This window comes from Trematomus bernacchii, unplaced genomic scaffold (assembly GCF_902827165.1).
Source record: "Trematomus bernacchii unplaced genomic scaffold, fTreBer1.1, whole genome shotgun sequence".
NCBI lineage: Eukaryota > Metazoa > Chordata > Actinopteri > Perciformes > Nototheniidae > Trematomus > Trematomus bernacchii.
In genome coordinates, this window is record NW_022987588.1 from 3,718,954 (window position 1) to 3,739,768 (window position 20,815).

A 20,815-nucleotide genomic window follows, 5' to 3' on the forward strand; every position below is an offset into this window, starting at 1 on the left:
ACCAGGTAAACCATTAAGAAAACAGAAAGTCCTATACGGATGTGACTTTGGGTCACATCAGCATAGGACTTTGGGTCACATGCCGATGTGTCCTTGAGCAAGACACTTTAGCACAAATCGCTCCCGTAGGCATGTCTACGGTATTGAAGTGTTTGTAATGTAATATATATATTTTAGTTTTCTTCTGTTTCTTTACCTATTCTCTGGCAGATAGTTCATTAAGAAAACAGAAATCAATGGCGGATGTTGCATTCTTGAGACGTGACCATCTCTACTCACAAAATATGAAAAAGGGAATTTATCATGTGCCAACGTTTGCACAAAGTAAGTATTGGAGAATAGGGTTTGTTTTCTTCTGTTTCTTTACCTATTCTCTACCAGGTAAGCCATTAAGAAAACAGAAAGTCCTATACGGATGTGACTTTGGGTCACATCAGCATAGGACTTTGGGTCACATGCCGATGTGTCCTTGAGCAAGACACTTTAGCACAAATCGCTCCCGTAGGCATGTCTACGGTATTGAAGTGTTTGTACATTAATATGTTTCAAATGTTCATCTCTACTCTCAAAATGTGAAACCGGGAATTTATCATGTGCCGACGTTTGCAAAAAATAAGTATTGGAGAATAGGGTTTGTTTTCTTCTGTTTCTTTACCTATTCTCTACCAGGTAAGGCATTAACCCTTGTGCCCTCCTCGGGCATTTTTGTACATTTTTCCTGACTTTTTTTTTTGATTTGGTGTTCATTTCAGCTGTGTTACAGCTTTTGGCATGGATTTTTGCAAGAAGTCTTCTTTTGAGTCAAATTTTTGAAATCCAATGTCGTTTACTCTTACATGTTTTGTATACTCTCGTGATGCATTTTGCACCCTCTGGACCCCTTCGTGGCAAAAATGTACACGCTCATAGAAACTGCTATTAAATCATCATACATCAATATTTTATTAAACTTTTTTTTCCATGAATCACTTGAACAACTTCTAACGTGCTCAAAACTACCAAACATCCAATAGTTTTCAGGATGTTAACCCTTTAAATGCCTGTTTCATTATTTGAATTATTTAATTTCTCTTAAAAAAAAACACAAAAAATGAATTTCTTTCAATATAATAATTAGTAGAGGGATGAAACTTTGGTGGTTATTAGAGTCTTGGATGTGTCAAAGATTAGCAACAAAATTGATTTGACTGCATTATTAATTTTTACGTAGTGTCAGATACTACCTTTGGACCCCTTCGTGGCAAAAATGTACACGCCCATAATAACTGCTATTAAATCATCATACATCAATATATTTTTCTACTTTTTTTTCATGAATCACATATACAACTTCTAACATACTCCAAACTACCAAACATTCAATCATTGGCAGGATTTTAACCCATTAAATGCCTGTTTCATTATTTTAATTATTTCATTTATCTCAAAAATGCCTCATTGACTTCCATTCAGACCACATTTGTTGATCTCACTGCCATTGCAGTATAAAACCATGCATTTTGTAATGTCAGCATTTCATTTAGAAGAAAAGTAGTGATATTTGATATTTCTACTCTATTCCAACAGATTACACAAGTTTCCGTGTAGGCCGATGCATTACATTCTTACATTTTTGCCAGTTATATTATGGAGCCGTGTGACTACCAGGGGGCCCCGAGAGTGGTGTGTGTGTGTGTGTGTGTGTGTGTGTGTGTGTGTGTGTGTGTGTGTGTGTGTGTGTATATATGTGTGTATGTGTGTGTGTGTGTGTGTGTGTGTGTGTGTGTGTGTGTGTGTGTGTGTGTGTGTGTGTGTGTGTCATTTCCAGCAGCAGACTAGCAGGTCCTGCAGCATGTGACCTGGTGCTCTCAGGTGATAGAACAACCATTTTTTAGGCCTGTGCACAACCAGCACACACCTCTCCTCCCTCTCCGTGTGTGTGTGTGTGTGTGTCTGTGAGAATCTGTAAGCATGCACAGATCATTTCATGGGAAAAAAAGGCCATCTTTTGAGGGATGTGTTTGATGTGTCTTTGAAGAGCTGCTTGATTACTCAAAAACAAAAAACAACTGTTAGTGTGTTTATGCACCTGGCTGCCAAAGATAAACATGCAGTTTGACCAAGGGCTTATTTCATTAGTGAGCAGAGAAGGAGAAAGACCTGGAGCAAAGAGAAGGAACTCAAATGAAGAAGCTTTTCAGTGCAGAAGAGACTTCAGAAATAATCTTGCAGCCTTCTTCTGCCAGCGAGCTGCAGGACTCATCTGAAGAAGACACAAGGTTCGAGGGGGGGTCTGACACTGAATGCTCTCTGGAGTCCAGCAGTTCCTCTGACCCTTCATCTGAAAGTGGAGAGGACACTGAGGGTCCGGCCCACCATCCACCACCACGGGGGGCTTTCTTCTCACAATCTGTGAGGACACCCTGGTTTTCCCCAGCTCCTGGGAGAACGACCTCCGTTCTTCTCTGTCCCCTCACTGTGGGCCGGACCCTCAGTGTCCTCTCCACTTTCAGATGAAGGGTCAGAGGAACTCAAAGAAATGCTGGACTCCAGAGAGCATTCAGTGTCAGACCCCCCCTCGAACCTTGTGTCTTCTTCAGATGAGTCCTGCAGCTCGCTGGCAGAAGAAGGCTGCAAGATTATTTCTGAAGTCTCTTCTGCACTGAAAAGCTTCTTCATTTGAGTTCCTTCTCTTTGCTCCAGGTCTTTCTCATTCTCTGCTCACTAATGAAATAAGCCCTTGGTCAAACTGCATGTTTATCTTTGGCAGCCAGGTGCATAAACACACTAACAGTTGTTTTTTGTTTTTGAGTAATCAAGCAGCTCTTCAAAGACACATCAAACACATCCCTCAAAAGATGGCCTTTTGTTCCCATGAAATGATCTGTGCATGCTTACAGATTCTCACACACACACACACACACACACACACACACACACACACACACACACACACACACACACACACACACACACACACACACACACACACACACACACACACACACACACACACACACACACACACACACGGAGAGGGAGGAGAGGTGTGTGCTGGTTGTGCACAGGCCTAAAAAAATTGTGTTCTATCACCTGAGAGCACCAGGTCACATGCTGCAGGACCTGCTGGTCTGCTGCTGGAAATGACACACACACACGCACATATACACACACACACGCACATATACACACACACACGCACATATACACACACACACACGCACACGCACACATATACATACACACACACACACACACCACTCTCGGGGCCCCCTGGTAGTCACACGGCTCCATAATATAACTGGCAAAAATGTAAGAATTTAATGCATCGGCCTACAGTGGGAAAATGGTGTAATCTGTTGGAATAGAGTAGAAATATCAAATATCACTACTTTTCTTCTAAATGAAATGCTGACATTACAAAATGCATGGTTTTATACTGCAATGGCAGTGAGATCAACAAATGTGGTCTGAATGGAAGTCAATGTGGCATTTTTGAGAGAAATGAAATAATGAAAATAATGAAACAGGCGTTTAAAGGGTTAAAATCGAAACCGAAAATGGTAGTTTTGAGTACGTTAGAAGTTGTATATGTGATTCATGAAAAAAAAGTAGAAAAAGATATTGATGTATGATGATTTAATAGAAGTTATTATGGGCGTGTACATTTTTGCCACGAAGGTGTCCAGAGGTAGTATCTGATACTACGTAAAAAATAATAATGCAGTCAAATCAATTTTGTTGCTAATCTTTGACACATCCAAGACTCTAATAACCACCAAAGTTCCATCCCTCTACTAATTATTATATTGAAAGAAATTCATTTTTTGTGTTTTTTTGTAATAAATAATGAAATAATTCAAATAATTAAACAGGCATTTAAAGGGTTAAAATCCAGAAAAGTATTGAATGTTTGGTAGTTCTGAGTATGTTATAAGTTGTTTATGTGATTCATGAAACAAAAAGTAGAAAGAAATATTGATATATGATGATTTAATAGAAGTTATTATGGGCGTGTACATTTTTGCCACGAAGGGGTCCAAAGGTAGTATCTGACACTACGTACAAAATAATAATGCAGTGAAATCAATTTTGTTGCTAACCTTTGACACATCCCAGACTCTAGTAACCACCAAAGTTCCATCCCTCTACTAATTATTATATTGAAAAAAATTCATTTTTTGTGTTTTTTGTCATAAATAATGAAATAATTCAAATAATTAAACAGGCATTTAAAGGGTTAAAATCCAGAAGATTATTGAATGTTTGGTAGTTTTGAGTACGTTATAAGTTGTTTAAGTGATTCATGAAAAAAAAAGTAGAAAGAAATGTTGATGTATGATGATTTAATAGCAGTTATTATGGGCGTGTACATTTTTGCCACGAAGGGGTCGAAAGGTTGAAAATTCGAGGAGGGCACAAGGGTTAAGAAAACAGAAAGTCCTATGCGGATGTGACTTTCATAACTGTTTTTCCTTTATTCTCTTATTTTTTTAATAACTATAATGATCATATGAAGGTGTGCCGCGGAAATAATCTTTTGAATAATTTGTGACCAAACCGTTTGAGACCCACTGAGATAACTTAGACTAAAGTTAAGTATCTAAACACTCAGAGAGTCCTTTAGCTCACCTGAGTCTCTCAGTCTGAGAGGAGAGGACTCTCCTCCAGCTTCTTGTGGAACAAACAGCTCCTTATGTCCGTCAGTGCAGCTAGCTAACCAGATGCTAACAACACGGTCCATGCTGGCACCGGTCCCTCCCTCCCCCTCTCTCCCTCTCTCTCTCTCTATCACACTAAATGCGCTATTGCCACACACACACAGGGTGTTTCTCAATCGCGAGTAAAGCTGCTTCAGAGCCACTATTTCAAGCATACTACGTCATCGAGTGCAGCCGAAGTACTGTTCCAATCTCCAGCATACTTGGAAATCTATCGAGCCCGGCGTACTCCGTTTGTAGAAATTTCGAGGCTGCACATGAGTAGACTCCGCGGTCTTAAAATCCCCACAATGCTTTGCGCACGGACCAATTTCCCCAAATCTGTGGCGGAAGATGTAATCGGGGCCTCTCATATGACGCACACCTGCACACTTGCTAGCCTGTTCCACTCTTTGTTTTCCGAATGGCAGGAAGTATTCTTGCCTCGCTTCTGAAGCAAGATGCTCGGCAGACATGTGCTACCAAGCAAGCGTACTCGCGATTGAGAAACACCCACAGAGCCGAGCTTGAATGACACAAGCACACGTTTATTTCCATGCAACTCTCTGATTGGTCTGGTGTCATGCCTCTGTTGCATTCACTGAACACGGGAAATTACACTCCGACCGTCCTCTCTTGTGTCATGATGAGGTTCACGTAAGGCACGGTTAATGTATTATATTATTGAGGTGTCTAAAATATACGTCAATCAAGTGGCACCTGCAAACGGGGTGGTGGATGATAGGTTTACATCTAAAACTTATTTTTCAAACATTATTTTTATTTTATTTTTATTTCTTCTTTTTTTTAACGGTCCGTGATCTACCCGCACCACACTTGATCGCGATCGACTGGTTGGCGACCACTGCAAGGGATTAATAAAGTGTATCTTCTCCTTCTTCTTTAAAAAATGTGCAGTGCAAGACTGAAAGAAAACCAACTCCAACAAAAAAGTAAAAACTAATTATTGGAGAGTTGATCTGGATAGAAAACAAAGTTATACAACCTGAAATATTTGAGTTTCCCACCTTAACAGCGGTGCCATCTAAATAGTTTGATTGAGAAATGTAACACACAACATTTTATAAACGAGGAATTACAAGTCATGTTCCATTTTTCCCTTTCTGATGAAGTATCTCCCTCTGTTGCACATTTTCTCTTTATAAGAAGAAAACAAAAATCAATATAGAGTATATTAATACAAAGGCTAATTAATGCTTTTATGTTAAGATCCAAAATTATTTAAGACTAACAATCAACCACAGTCTTGGTGTCCTTTGTGTTGCAATACTGCCATCTTCTGGAATTAATTAACTTACTTTTCTTTTTTAAGAAAAGAAAAGTAAGTTAATCATTCCACCAATATTACTCTCCTGTTCTATATTTTAATATTATGAAGTTTGTCTAACACTTAAATACTAGTTCAGGTTTACTTTGAGGTTCTTAAAGTTGGATACAAATATCTAGATTTACTAGATTTGTTTATGTCAGAAACCCATACTTAGTTAACCAGAATGTATTTATCTTCCCTCAAAATACGTAAAAATGTAACTGCACCTTTTGTCTATCTCTTAGTGGTTATTAGTGTCTTTTGCAGCCTTATGTTTTGTTGTCAAGTTGATCATCATTAAATGACAGTGCTTCTGAAAACCAAATGAAGAGATAAGATAAGATAAGATAGTACTTTATTGATCCCAATTTGAGAAATGTTTGTGTTGCTGCAGCATAAAAAGACATGGCATTGTACAATAAAAAATTAAAAAGACTAGCAATAAACAAGAAAGTTGAATTTACAAATAACAAAATAAAAAGCAAGTTATTATATATATATATATATATATATATATATATATATATATAAGTATGTGAGGGATGGAATATTAAATATTAAACTGAATATATAAATGTAAAATGTACAGTGTGATTTTAAGTCCAAGAGAAGCTATGGAGCAGAGAGTTCTCTGCCAGCCAGAGGTGATTTGTTATAGAGAGAAAGGAAGGAGGGGTAAAACATATATATACATGTTAATATAACCTGCTGTTATCCTAATGCATTTAGAGCTATGTAAGAATTATATAGTTGTAAACGGAAGAGCACACAAAGACACTTTATCCACTGTACAAGATGAACTCTCTCAGATGCACTTTGTACTTCCTGAACGGATATGTGTATCTGCCTCCAAATCCCACAATGCTCTGCGGTGATTTCTCCGGAAGAAAACCTCAGCTTTCCCCCTTGCACTTCCTCTTTCAGTCAACGGAGTTTAGGTAGGACATCTTCTGTACGATTCCCTTAACAAAATCTGCTTTAAATCACGTTTTTCTTAGTTCATCCACTTTAAACAAACATTTATTGTCGTAGATTAAGTGTATAAGAACCTGTCCGTTTGAGTATTTTAACGTCAGAAGTTAGTTTTAAAGCATTTTGAGGTGTTTGTGTGTAGCTCAGCGATGACATGGTTAGCAGTGTGTAGCGGCTAAAGGGCCGGCAGCCACTGCACACAGGATGTATATCTGTATTTAATGAATACCGTTTAGAGAAGAGGGAAATAATTTAGTTCGTGAATAACTGACAGTGAGTTAGGTGCAAGTTTGTTGTCTTGGTGTTAAACACTGTATCGTACCGTTAGCATTAAGTAAGTTACGTTGCAAAGTGTGCTATGCTAACGATAGCCTAAAAGTTGGCTAGGTAAATGTGAGATACAAGTCGCTTTTAACCTAGTTTTAGCCCGATAATAACATGGTCGCTGAAGTTCACTTCACTGAAAAAAGCTAATGTGTTTATGAAAGACAGTATATATCTGTAATAATTAGCCTCAATGTTAGCACTCACTCACATGTCAGGCTGGTAAATAACGCTGTCTCTCGTCCTGTTTCAGTACACGATGGGACGTGTAATCAGGGGACAGAGAAAAGGTGCGGGCTCCGTGTTCAAAGCCCACGTTAAGCACAGAAAAGGTGCTGCTAAACTCCGTCACATTGACTTCGCTGAACGCCATGGATACATCAAGGGGATCGTGAAGGTAAGTGAAGACTGGCACTGTTTTTAGGAGCATATGGAAGTCTTCTTACTGGTTAGGTGAATACTGACATTGCCTTTTCTCTGCCCTCTCAGGATATTATCCATGACCCCGGCCGTGGTGCTCCCCTGGCCAAAGTGGCCTTCCGCGACCCATACCGGTTCAAGAAGAGGACCGAGCTCTTCATCGCTGCTGAGGGCATCCACACCGGACAGTTCATCTACTGCGGCAAGAAGGGTAAGAAAAGTAGACTGATGGATGCATCTTAAAGCAGATGATCATAGTACTCTTGTGTGTAGTCTCAGCTATACCCACAGCCTAGCATTTACATAAAAGCCCTTTTTAGATATATAATGTTTTAGACTCTGAATTATAAGTCTCTGTTATATAAATGGTTCAAGCTGGTTTGAAACAGACATAGGGGATACTGTTGTATAGTTAGCACCGGGTCTTTGATGGAATTAAATACGAAGTTAAGAATTTTGCTAAAATATGGCTTGTTTAAACAGAAATACTAAAAGTGAAGTTTTCTTCCGATGCGTTCAACTAACACTCCAAATCTTACAGAATCTATACTATGTAAGGTGTCTTGTTTTGTTTGGTGTACAGTCATTAATGCTGCCTCAAAACCATTGTTAACACAAGGCATTATATTAAAACAGTTGGCCTATAAAGTGACATCAAATGTGGTGACATTAAACTGTAGGAATAATGTACAATGAACAGGTTCTTTTTAAATGCAGTGCTTGTTATCGGGTGGAGTTTGGGTTACAATGTTGGTTGGAAGTGTATGATTGATTGAATGTCTTTCTATATTTTCACCTCACAGCTCAGCTGAACATTGGCAATGTCCTGCCCGTCGGCACCATGCCTGAGGGAACCATCATCTGCTGCGTGGAGGAGAAGCCCGGAGACAGAGGCAAGCTGGCCCGCGCGTCAGGAAACTACGCCACCGTCATCTCTCACAACCCTGACACCAAGAAGTCCAGAGTGAAGCTGCCCTCAGGCTCCAAGAAGGTCATCGCCTCAGCCAACAGAGCCGTTGTCGGTAAGGACCCTCGCTGTTAACCTCGCTGCCACTTCAACATTGTTTGAAACTAGTGTTGACGGGTGCTAAATTGGTGTTTGAACTTGAGGATTGGATCGAATCGGTGCAATCTCCGGCAGTGGCTCAGTCAGTAGGGGCTTGGACTGGGAGCCGTAGGGTCGCTGGTTCAAGTCCCCGACCAGACCTAAATATGGAGTGTGGACTTCTACTTAGAGAGGTCCCAGTTCACCTCCTGCCCTGCCGTGGTGCCCTTGAGCAAGGCACCGGACACCCCCCTTCCCCCCCACTCCCCCCCCCACTCCCATTGCTCCCCGGGCGCTGTACAATAGCTGCCCACTGCTCCTAGTACTAGACTCCTTGTACTAGGATGGGTTAAAAGCAGAGGCCAAATTTCACTGTGTGTGCTGTGTGCTCTGCATGTGTGACCATTAAAGAGGGTTTCATCCCTCCCTATTCTTCTTCATCTGACTGACTGTGTGTTTCTAAAGGTGTTGTTGCTGGAGGTGGACGTATTGACAAGCCCATCCTAAAGGCTGGTCGTGCCTACCACAAGTACAAGGCCAAGAGAAACTGCTGGCCTCGTGTCCGTGGTGTGGCCATGAACGTAAGTGAACACATTGTCTTATACATGATGCAAACAAGGTAACAACTAGTTTGTGAGGAACAACAGATAGTAGTGAGAGAGGAGATGGGGGCAGTTTTTTATTTGATATAACATGTTGGTCCCATGCAACAGCCAGGCTTGTAGGTCATGTTACCAGTATCTGGTGTTCTAGTGATGACTATTATTTACAGCAAGTAAATGTGCTGCACAATAAAAGAAAAGGGATGGGTTTTCTGTTCTAGGATGAGGTCGAGTTATTTACGTTTCTTGTAGTTATATTTTTATTCCTTGCACAAATCAGACCTTCCCATGTAAATGTTTGGGAAAAGCTGCCATGTTCAATGTTATGGTGGAGGAGTAAATATTCTATTTGATGAATGCCAGAATTTGGGTATCTTTTGGTTAGCTTATTGTGATAGTTTAGTATTTGATTGTGATTTTTCTTTAACAAAATGTAAGGCAAATTGATTCCATTATGAGTTAGTGCCATTTCAAGAGTTGGACACATATTTTGATAAATGTTCGGATCCTTTTGTGTATCCAATTGTTTTGGTCAGGATAAAAAAAGGGAACAGTTTAAAGGTGGCAGTGTTTATGCTGAAGTTGGGTTCAATACATTACCTAAGTTTCCTGAGACTGATCTCCTTTTCTCTTCCCCTCTGTGCAGCCCGTTGAGCATCCCTTCGGTGGTGGAAACCATCAGCATATTGGTAAGCCCTCCACCATCAGGAGGGACGCACCCGCTGGTCGTAAGGTCGGTCTCATCGCTGCCCGCCGTACCGGCAGACTGCGTGGAACAAAGACCGTACAGGAGAAGGAGAACTAAACCTGACTTTCTTGATAATAAAAATGTGTTCCAAAGGATTCTAATCTCTAATGATTTTTTTTTTCTTTTTCTGTAGCCACACACTCACTAAAATGTGGGAAAGATGCGTTGATTTTAGAAACCTAGAAATTGGGCTGGAAGCAAACAAGTTAATTGGAAATCAAATATCACTATCGACTATGAGAAGGAAACCTTACACTTTAAAGATTGGACAATTACATCCAGTTTAGACTGCTACGGGTCAATGACAATGCAAGTATTTGGAAAATAAGTCAATTTAAATGTGTTGGGGTTTTCTCATGTTTGTTTTAGCTACTTGATATCAGAAAAACCCTATACTATCTCATGGTATACAAATGTATACTTTTTATTATCACTTTGTTTAGACAGAAATATTGTCCCGAAATGACAGCACTTTGGAGAAAATGGGTCCGAGGGGTTAAGGTGTCCCTGTTAATCTGGGAGCTCTTGTATCAGGACAAGACCTCCAGTAAAAATGCTGGTCCATCCAAAGGGAGATTTTACTGTGCAGATGTTCCAAAGTTTATTTGGTAATGAATATACAGTTAGATGTTTCTGTGACCCACGGATTCTTGCTAATATGGACCAAAGAACAAATGTCCCTTTTTTTTTTATTTAAGCGGTTTTAAAGACATGCAGATGCTGGGAGTATCCACTGACAAAATCTGAACCAGCAGACTTTCCATTTTTCTTGGGACCAGTTACAGCGGCCCCTTCCCTCTTAACCAGAAGTTAAAGAAACCCATTTCTGCCAAAGTGATGGAAATAAGCCCAAAATCATGTAACTCGTTTTAATGAGAATATTAATCTCTGTAATGACTTGGTATCAAAATTATTAGGTACATTTAAAGTCATTATTTTGAAATACCAACTCATAGGGATAAAGTCATTATTTCAAGAAAGTTTGTCAAAGACAACACAGGACCCTTTTCACAAATATAAGCTTCCATCTTATTTTCTGTCACTGGTTAAATGGGCTGGGTTGTATTACAGCTGTGGCGAATTTGACTGGGGGGGGGGCCAGGCTGGGGACACAGAAAATACCTCCCCAAAACGCCTCGTTGGAGATACGTCACTGCCCATTTGAGTCTTCCATTTAGTTCCGGGTACGGCATGATGTCATGCGGTACCCGGAACGAAATGGCCCGAAGAGCTATGGCCACACCCAGCGGCGCTGGCCGCACCCTCTGCCAGCCTAACATTTACTGTTGGAAGCTCTGGTTCAGTTCACAATCGATCCAGTCATGCCAATGCCAAGGACCTGTTTCCTGAAATGTGAGGAGAAATCTGAGCTGTTTGCCCTACCGACGGAAGAACCACAACGAAGTCAGTGGTTGAAATTTCTTTTTAACACTAGGTGCGTTTGGAGTACCGGAGTACTTTGGTGTACTTTTCCCACAATAGTTCATCAGAACTACGATATATTTGCGTTCACACCAAAAAGCCCCAGGAACTAAAGTAGCTCAAATGAGTTCGTCCGACCTGCTTTTCAGTCCCTGCTACAGAGCAGGGTCTGTTGTGGGAGAAAGTAGTTTGTACGTCTGATTGGCTGTGCGGAATGCAAACCACGCCCGTTTGACTCTGATTTTGTTTTTGGAAGCGGCCATTGTATTTGCTCGTTTACCCGAAGAGATTACTTTTGTGAAAGCAGTTATTATAGCAACACTAAATAAATCATCGGAGCGGTGGAATTGATGAGGATGTCTCGGCGCTTCTGGCGATTTACTCGGAGGACGCGAAGTGCGGCATTCAGAAGCTTCTACTGCATGCAGTTTCAGTGGATCAGCAAAGTTAGCAGACCTTGCAAAGTCATGTCGTGACGACTACGAAGGTAAAATAAAATACATGCACTGCACTGTTTTAATCTGCACAATACTGGTCTTAGATGTACTTTTATTTGCTCAGTAGATCGAGCTAGCCATGCTAGAACTTGCTAACGTTAGGTCCAAGTTGGCTAACAACATCTAGCTAGCTAGCTATTCTCAGCCGTGCCCGCTATGAACACGTATTGACTTGTGAATAAGTGTGCAATGTTCTGTAATTTGCTTCACTAACTCATGGCACTAATCGTGTGTTTCAGGCGAGGTGTTTCTCTCAGGATTAGAAACTAGTTTTCCCCTCCGGGATAAAACGATAATATAACGTTAGCAATTAGCATGCTAGCTGGACCTCTGTGGCTACACTGAATGCATAGAGGTAAACAATAGATTGTAGTTGCTATAATTTCAAGTAATTTGCAACATTCATTCTACATGTTAATGGTAAAAGCTTAAACAGTTGATTACCTGCATGCCACAAAGACTGATGTTCTAATATTTTTGCACATTTAAGTAGAAATGTAATTGAAATTCTATTTACTGCCTAAACATTGTTCCTTGTATTATCCTAAATAGTTTGACCTTGTTTCCTCAGAAGGCTTCTCAGACTACATGGAGGATCCCTCAGAGAAACACAGTTTCCACGTTCAGTTCCCCCCCCGCTGAGAGTAGGCAGCTCCACACCCTGTGCCCGGTCAGCGGACACCATCAGGACTACCATCCTGACCGCTGCTGCCATACTGCAGCAAACAGGAGGGAACGGAGGTGAAAACACACTTTATACATTTAGATATGTGGAGCACAAAGAAAAGCATTGCTAAAAAACATTTAGCAGCTAAACTGTGGATAACAAGTAAACCACATTGGTTTGTTATTCAATATTCAAAAGCTTTTTGAATCATTACATGTCACTTGTTAGACGCTTTTATCCAAAGCTTACATACTCAATACTGTGGGCAATCCCCACAGGAGCACTTTGGGGTGAAGTGTCTCAGGGACACAACGACATGCTGACTGCAGTGGGGTTTGAACCTGTGCTCCCCTGATTCGTACACCAATGCACTTATCCACTGCGCCACACGCCTCCCTATCATGTCCTGAGAGCCCTCCATCCCCCAATTGCTAGTGCCTTCACCATTTAAAATGTTAATAGTCAAATCAAAGGTGTTCCCCGTGTTCCTCCTGTTGTGTGCCTGCAGAGACAGATTTGGACAATGTTGTCTCGATTAAACTGATCTTGTATCTTGCATATTTCACCTTAGGAAAGTGGGCACGCGATGACAGCTTCCTTGACACCATCATGGCGATGGACCGCCGTGCCATGGTCAGCAAGGAGAATGAGGACCTGCGTGCCAAGGAGATGCACGACGAACGGCTGCTGCATTCACACAAGGCCCAGGAATCGAGGTGGAGCAACAAAATACCTTTCTGGCTGGGCTTCTGGCAGTGCTAAGCGAGCTGATTAAATCCAACAGGCCTTCAATACAAAAATTAAGAAAAACTTGTCGTTGATAAACTGTACAATGACTTGTTGGGAGGCGTGTGGTGCAGTGGTCTGGTGCGTTGGTGTTCGGATCAGGGGAGCACAGGTTCAAACCCCACTGCAGTCAGGATGTCGTTGTGTCCCTGGGCAAGACACTTCACCCCAAATTGCCTACACCTGTGACAGTTAATTTTGTATTATTGTGATTATATATATATGCCACTGTTATTAATACTGACACCTAACTTTGCACTAAGGCTGCTGAGCCTACCTATTGTTATTATATATATATATATATATATATATATATATATTGCCACTGTTATTATATTGTTTTGATACTACTGACACTTATTGATCTGCTGCTGATAAATAAAAGAGAACCTACATGCACGGCACTAGCATCATGACTGTCTTTGTTTAAACCAGCAGCAGTGCAGCGGTACACAGACTAACCTGTGTGTGTGTAACGTAGTTCTTCAGGTGTGCATGCTTAACATGTATGTTAACATGTATGTATACAAAAGTTTTTAAAGAGCTTTCAACCTCATCCCATTGTCTTTAACACACATTTAACATAATATACTCATTAATATACAAATATACAGTATGAGTACTGTTTTGATACTGACATTTAATCTTTGCACTAAGGTGTGTCTGCACTATTGTAATTGTGTCTGTTGACTGGTAAATAAAAGAGAACCAAATGCACTGTACAAAATATCAGCTTTATTGTCAATTTACAATTTCCATGCTGTTCAGATGCCTCTCCACAACGTTGCTTCCAGGCGAATACAGAGGAGTTGAAAAGAGCCCTTGGACATTCGGAAATCTTCGATCCACTGCACATGTTGGCACCACCTCCCACCAGGCCGACGTTCTATTGTTCACCCAGAGTTCCGTAGTATTCGCATATCTGGAACACATACAAAGACACAAATTAGCCCTACATAACTCCATAAATCCTACATTAGATAGTATTAATGTGATTTAATGAACGTACCATTGCTGTTCTTTGGGCGTGATAACGGCCATCATCCTCGGCTGTACAACGGCGAAACATGTCCATCGCGTGTGATTTCGTCGTCTAATCCTTTTGTTAAGGCTTCTTAACCGCCTTCGCCTCCGACTCAGCATGTCTATTGCATTTGAATGGTCGATCTGTATTTGTATTTGTGGCTGAGTTATTGGCTTAAATAACACCGTTACGAAGCTGTATAACACGAGCACCAAAACGTCAACTCCATACCGTGTCTGAGGTCGGAAGGTAAACAGAAGCATACAGCGGAAGCGGAAGTTTTTTTTCTTCTTCTCTCGGTTTTTTGGCGAATTGCAACTTTAAGGTGCATACCGCCACCTACTGTACGTGAAGTTGTTTGCGGCCTGCCAGGAAAACCAAAGCAGAAGAAGAAGAAGTGACGTCAGCGGCTCATTTGCCTAATCCACCCCCAGGAACTCATTTTGGTGTGAACGCGATCTGCTTTAGTTCGTCAGAACTAAAAGAACTCTCATGAACTAAAGTTCTCATGAACTACTGTGGGAAAAGTACTTGGTGTGAACGCGCCTACTGTTCCTTCAGAGGTTCGAAGAACCGGCATTTCACAGACGAAAGCTTCCAAAACATTGCCCAGTTTGAGGCCGGATATGCACAGCATTTGAAACTGAAGGACGATGCTATTCCTAGTTTGTTTGGACCGTTTGGAGCAGGGGAAGATTCGGGTACACAACCTGTAAGTTTGCCTTGTTATTTGTGTATTTATCAAACAAGGTATCTACTACGACTGTTTAAATGTGTAAACATGTTTCGGACTGCTAAGCCAGTGCTAACTGTGCTAACTAAGTTGCTAGCGTGCAAATGTACATCATCATGAGCATATGCAAAGTTGATGTTAGTGTAGTGCAGGGGTCGGACCGTAACCAGTGACACACTAGGAATAAGTGTGCAAAAATATTTAAATTGTATTTTCGGATCCTGAACGAGACCGCCGGCAGAGCGTGTCTCCCCCTGCAGAAGGAAGCCATGCACGCAACACAGCGCAGAAGGATAACTTCTATGCCCCGCTCTCTTTAACTCCAGTTGACTTTCTGCTGCTTTCCTCCATGGTGAAACGATCAGGGGTGTGGCGCACTTCACTCATTGCAGTATAAGGAGCTGTACATGCCGCAGTTTTTGCGTGGCTGTGTCTTTAGTTGAAAACCCAGTGGCGATCTGCTCATCTGTCATCGAAAATAATATGCTACACAGGGGACTGGCCAACTGTGTGTTCTGGAGAATCACAGTACGTCCGGTCGTCAGCGAACCGAGCCGGTCGCCAGCGGGCCGTTGACGACCGGGCTCGGTTCGCTGACGGCCGGCACTGCCCTTTATTTATTTAAATGTGTTTAAACGGCATCATGTAAGTTGCGCTGACAGGCGACAGAGGTCCACAGCTTCCCCGCAGCGAGGCTCCCCCCGCCCTGCAGTTGACAGTTCACGAGCCCCCCACCGTTGACAGGTAACGAGCGTCGAGCTCCCCCCCCGTTTACATTTCACGAACGTCGGCACACTAATCACATTTTATTTTTTAAATGGCACTTCATATCAGAAAGGTTGCCGACCCCTGGTGTAGTGTAATAGTAAACTAGGGTTAGGGTTAGGGTTATTATCTTGCCGTAGACAGAGACACCAAAAAACAGTTTCTTAAAATTAAATATTTCTTAAAAGGTCCACGCAAATAAAAAATGAGTGCTTTTTAATTAATAATTTCTCGATTTTGTGTCGAGTTACTGTAATTGGAGCATCTGCCGCTAGTTTGGTCCCTGTGTATCGGTATACTCTATTAAATAAATCATTTCTTATTAAAATGCATTTTGAGAAACACTCTGAACACAGTTGATATCACACTGTTTCTTAGCTTTGGCCAAATGCTGTGCCATATGATTATGGAAGCTTGTGAAATTCTGCTTAGACTCAGAGCTTTGCAAGACCGGCAAATGGATGAGATGCTTCAAAGCCAGACAGGTTTATTGTTAGATATTTAAATGTGCATCAGGTTTAAATGGCAGAGACTAGCACATATGAACAGCCACATATTCAAATTAAATCTCCCATTCAAAAGTATTTTTGCTCACTACAGTATGGTTTTGAGTTATGGTAAATAGGTCCTCTGCCGGTGAATGCAGTTGACCCAGCCGGCTCTCCACTTTGTTGTGCGACAGTCTCTGTCTGCTCTGTCCATACCCGTGCTTAATGGCTTACATTTTCTCATCCGCATACTCTTTTTTTTTCAAGTTGAAAGCCCTCTGATGAAGCTAGATTCCATTCATCAATTCTCTTTGAAAACAAGTGAAGAGGATGCACTCTCTTTTCCTTTAATGGACTCCTTCTTACCATAGATGACACCAGTGGAGGATTTAGCCTTGTCTTGCCTTTAGTATTGTCTTTTATTCTCCAGGAGCCTGGCTGCCTGTCAGGCTGAACACCGGGCTCGGAAATTATGTAAAGCTAACATGTCTGTGTACAAAAACATTTGGCACGTCAGGTTAGTAGGAATTACGATACCATGAAGGTACTCAACAAAGTACAATTACTAATGTTCAAAGTATCAATGCATGTTTCCAATATTGATACGACCAGAGAGAGACTTCAGTACTGTAAATGCCAACCTTATTTCAATACAATTCTGTTGCACATCTCTGGTGATGCCAACCGAAATGGAACAAATGCTGAGCGAACCTCGGCCTGGCCAGCTGCAGGATCGACGGGAGGTGGCGCCGTCGGCACATCTGGAGTCTCTAGACGGGTGAGGATCTGTTGAAGCTGTGTCGCCAGCTGATTGACCTGTGCGGTTACGGCGGTCTGAAAACCCTCCTGGCGGTCCGACAAACCTCTTACTCCGTGCCCAATAGCTGTTAGCTGCTCTTGATGGTGGTGAATTAAACTGCCTTGGGCAAACAATGCAGTCTGGAGCGCTTTTGGGTCGGCTGGGTCCATTTTTGGTCAGTTCGTTCTGTCAGGATCTCGACACAAACTCATGAACCCAAATGCACGACCCAGAGACAAAGTCTTGAATGTAAAAAAATGTAATTTTAATTTCACAGATCAGGTAATCCCTCTTAAGCCCTGAGCCTGTTTTTCAGGTCTCAGGCTCGAAAATGACATTCCCAGAACAAATGACCATATCTTCCCTTCTAAAAGGGTTAAATTAATAATCTTTTTTTCTCAAAGTAATGATAAACCTGTGAGTTGGATGTAGAAAAGTCAGAATCAATATAGATGTTTTTTATTTTAAAGAAAATTCAGATTTTACATAGTAAAAAACTGTAAATTATAGTGTCCGTCCAAATATTCTTTTTTACTTATAGTGAAAACTACCCTTGGATGATGGTAAGGTAGACTAAAAGCTTTAGGAATCCAAAGTACAACATATAATAAGTACCCTGTGTCAAGATTGATGCAAAACATCTCTGGCCCCCCTTGCTCGATTTTGATGGTTTACACCTCTTTCTGACTGTTAGAGCCAATAGAATCGAAGGGGGAGTCCCCCACACACACACGTTGTGAAGAGAAAAGGTGGGGGCTTCGCGCATGCAGTTTTGACATCTGGAAACGGAAAAGCAGTTTTATTGCTTATGGATTATCAGAAATAATTTCAAAGGGACACAGACACATTGGATTAAGCTATGGATTAACTTCAGCAGCGTTTTTATCGTTTTAATGCCATTGAAGACCACTTTGGAGAGACTACAGAGCCAAGGTAAAAATGTTAGCATTTTTAGCTACCTAGCGTCACCTGTTTTGATGTCTGTTTTTGTTTATAACGTCGCAAATTCGTATAATTCAGTGATAATGTGGGTACCCATCGATTCTGTGTCACCTCACGATGTGATTCGATGTCATGGATGTGGAGAAGAGATAAATAATAAGGTTTTGTGAGTGATTTTCGGTGCAGTAAGGTGTTAGCATTTTTCGCTCGTTGCTAATTCAGAGGCTCAGTGTTAGCATTGTGGGTTTTCTTTTGAAAAATAAATAAAAATGATCAGTTAGATGAGTTTCTTCCCGTTACATGGATATAAAACATTCATAGTTTATTAACCTGTTACGCACCGCCCCCCCGGTACCGGGCGGATAAACGCGTCATTTGCAGGAAACAACGTCTAAGGAATCTTAATATTTAATAAACTATGAATGTTTTATATCCATGTAACGGGAAGAAACTCAGCTAACTGATCTTTTTAATTTTTTTTTCCAAAAGAAACCCACAATGCTAACACTCAGCCTCTGAACGAGCTAAAACATGTAACCTATCTCTGCACCTAAACTCACTCATAACTCCCTTATTACTTATCCTAGATGCACAGCCAACCCATCGATTAGCATCAGCTGGAGACACAGAATCTGGGGGTGCCCACCTCAACACTCAGTGATAAACATTTGCGACGCTATAAACGAAAGCGTACATCATAACATGTGGAGCTAGGTAGCTAGAAACGCTAACATGGCTTACCTTGGTCAAAACTGGTCTTCAATGGCATTCAAACGATAAAAAAACGATGCTGCAGTTAATCCATAGGTTAATCCAATGTGTCTGTGTCCTCTTTGAAATGATTTCTGATAATCCATAAGCAATAAAACTGCTTTTTCGTTTCCAAATGTCAGAGCGAGAGATCGGTCCACTATGCTGCAAAATTACATGTGCGAAGCCTCCACCTCTTCTCTTCACAACATGTGTGTGTGGGGGCCTCCCCCTTCGATTCTATTGGCTCTAACGGTCAGAAAGAGGTGTCAACCATCAAAATCGACCAAGGGGGCCAGAGATATGGAAAACATTTTTTTTTCACCCAAATCACCTCAGAGGTGGGGTGGTTTTGGCTAAACCTCTCTAAAAAGGTCAAATGTCACTTGTTTTGCATCAATCTTGATACAGGGTACTTATTATATGTTGTACTTTGGATTCCTAAAGCTTTTAGTCTACTAACCCATCATCCAAGGGTAGTTTTCACTATCTGTAAAAAAGAAAAGGACACTATAATTTACAGTTTTTTACTATGTAAAATCTGAATTTTCTTTAAAATAAAAAACATCTATATTGATTCTGACACTTCTACATCCAACTCACAGATGTAACCTTGCTTTGATAAAATAAATTATTCATATAACCCTTTTAGAAGTTAAGTTGTAGTCATTTGTTTTGGGCATGTCATTTTCGAGCCTGAAACATGAAAAACAGGCTTGGTGCTTAACAGGTTAAATGAACATTCCCTCAGACACTGTTTCCTGCAAGATGTTGCGGCAGTGCCCCGGTACCGGGGTCTCTCGGGCTTAACAGGTTAACAGTAGGTACTGGAAATAACAAAAGGCGCTCACAAGGAGGAAAAAACTAGGCATAACAAAAAGAGAACTTAAGAAAAACTTAAGCCTACAAAATTAACAAAAGAAACAAAACCTGATATGAGGAACAGCTGGAAACAATCAGGGGCGGGGCAGACACTGATGATGGTGGGAAAAACACACAAGGGGGACTAAGAAACAGGAAACAGGAAAGACAGTAGGTAAGTACAAAATAAAACAGGAAATGGAAAACGAGACATGACAATAAACACAGAGACTGACTAGAGATGAAGAACCTAAATAAACAGACATGACCAGACGTGAAAAAACATGAAAATGACAGACATAATACATAAACATAAGTAACACATTTGACGAGACACAACAAATTCATTGTTTATTCACCAAAAAAATTTAACAAGTGAAGCAACTAGAGATGGCAAATCCGGATCATTTTACGGACTCAGGGTCTTCTGAGTCAGTCATTGAAGAGATCCGGATCATACGAGTCATTTGAGTCATATGAGTCAGCATCACCAAGACCGTAGAAATCCTATTGGTGAAACCGAAAAGTTGTTGCATTTCACGAGCATATTATTATTCCATATATTTTGAATATATATATATATTTGTATATATATATATATATAATATCTGCATGTATATTTTCTATTTCGACATGTATATTTTATTTTTATTTCTATTCTTGTATATTTTGTAGTTTTGTTTTATTGTAAAATGCCTTTTATGCTGCTGTAACAACAACAATTTCCCAATTTGGGATCAATAAAGTACTATCTATCTATCTATCTATTAAACTGACGTTATAATTAACCTCCGCTACACAGTGTATTTTGCTTTAATAAAAAATGTTGATCACAAAAAAAAGGGTTATTTTGCGATTTGGCAAATCTGAGTCTGCTGTTGACTCGTGCATGAGGACGAGTCTGCTGGATCTCTGGATCTGCTGCTATATACGGCTCCGAGTCCGCACGAGTCTGCTCTGC

At 40.9% G+C, this 20,815-nt stretch overlaps 1 protein-coding gene across 1 annotated transcript; it reads left to right on the forward strand.

The window, feature by feature from the left end:
• The first annotated feature begins 7,531 nt into the window (after positions 1 to 7,531).
• rpl8 (ribosomal protein L8) lies at positions 7,532 to 10,216 on the forward strand. Its single transcript, XM_034128827.1, has 5 exons — positions 7,532 to 7,702; positions 7,795 to 7,936; positions 8,529 to 8,747; positions 9,236 to 9,351; positions 10,019 to 10,216. Exons 1-5 carry the CDS (start codon positions 7,565 to 7,567, stop codon positions 10,175 to 10,177), a joined length of 774 nt encoding a protein of 257 aa, XP_033984718.1. The 5' UTR covers positions 7,532 to 7,564; the 3' UTR covers positions 10,178 to 10,216.
• Positions 10,217 to 20,815: the final 10,599 nt, after the last annotated feature.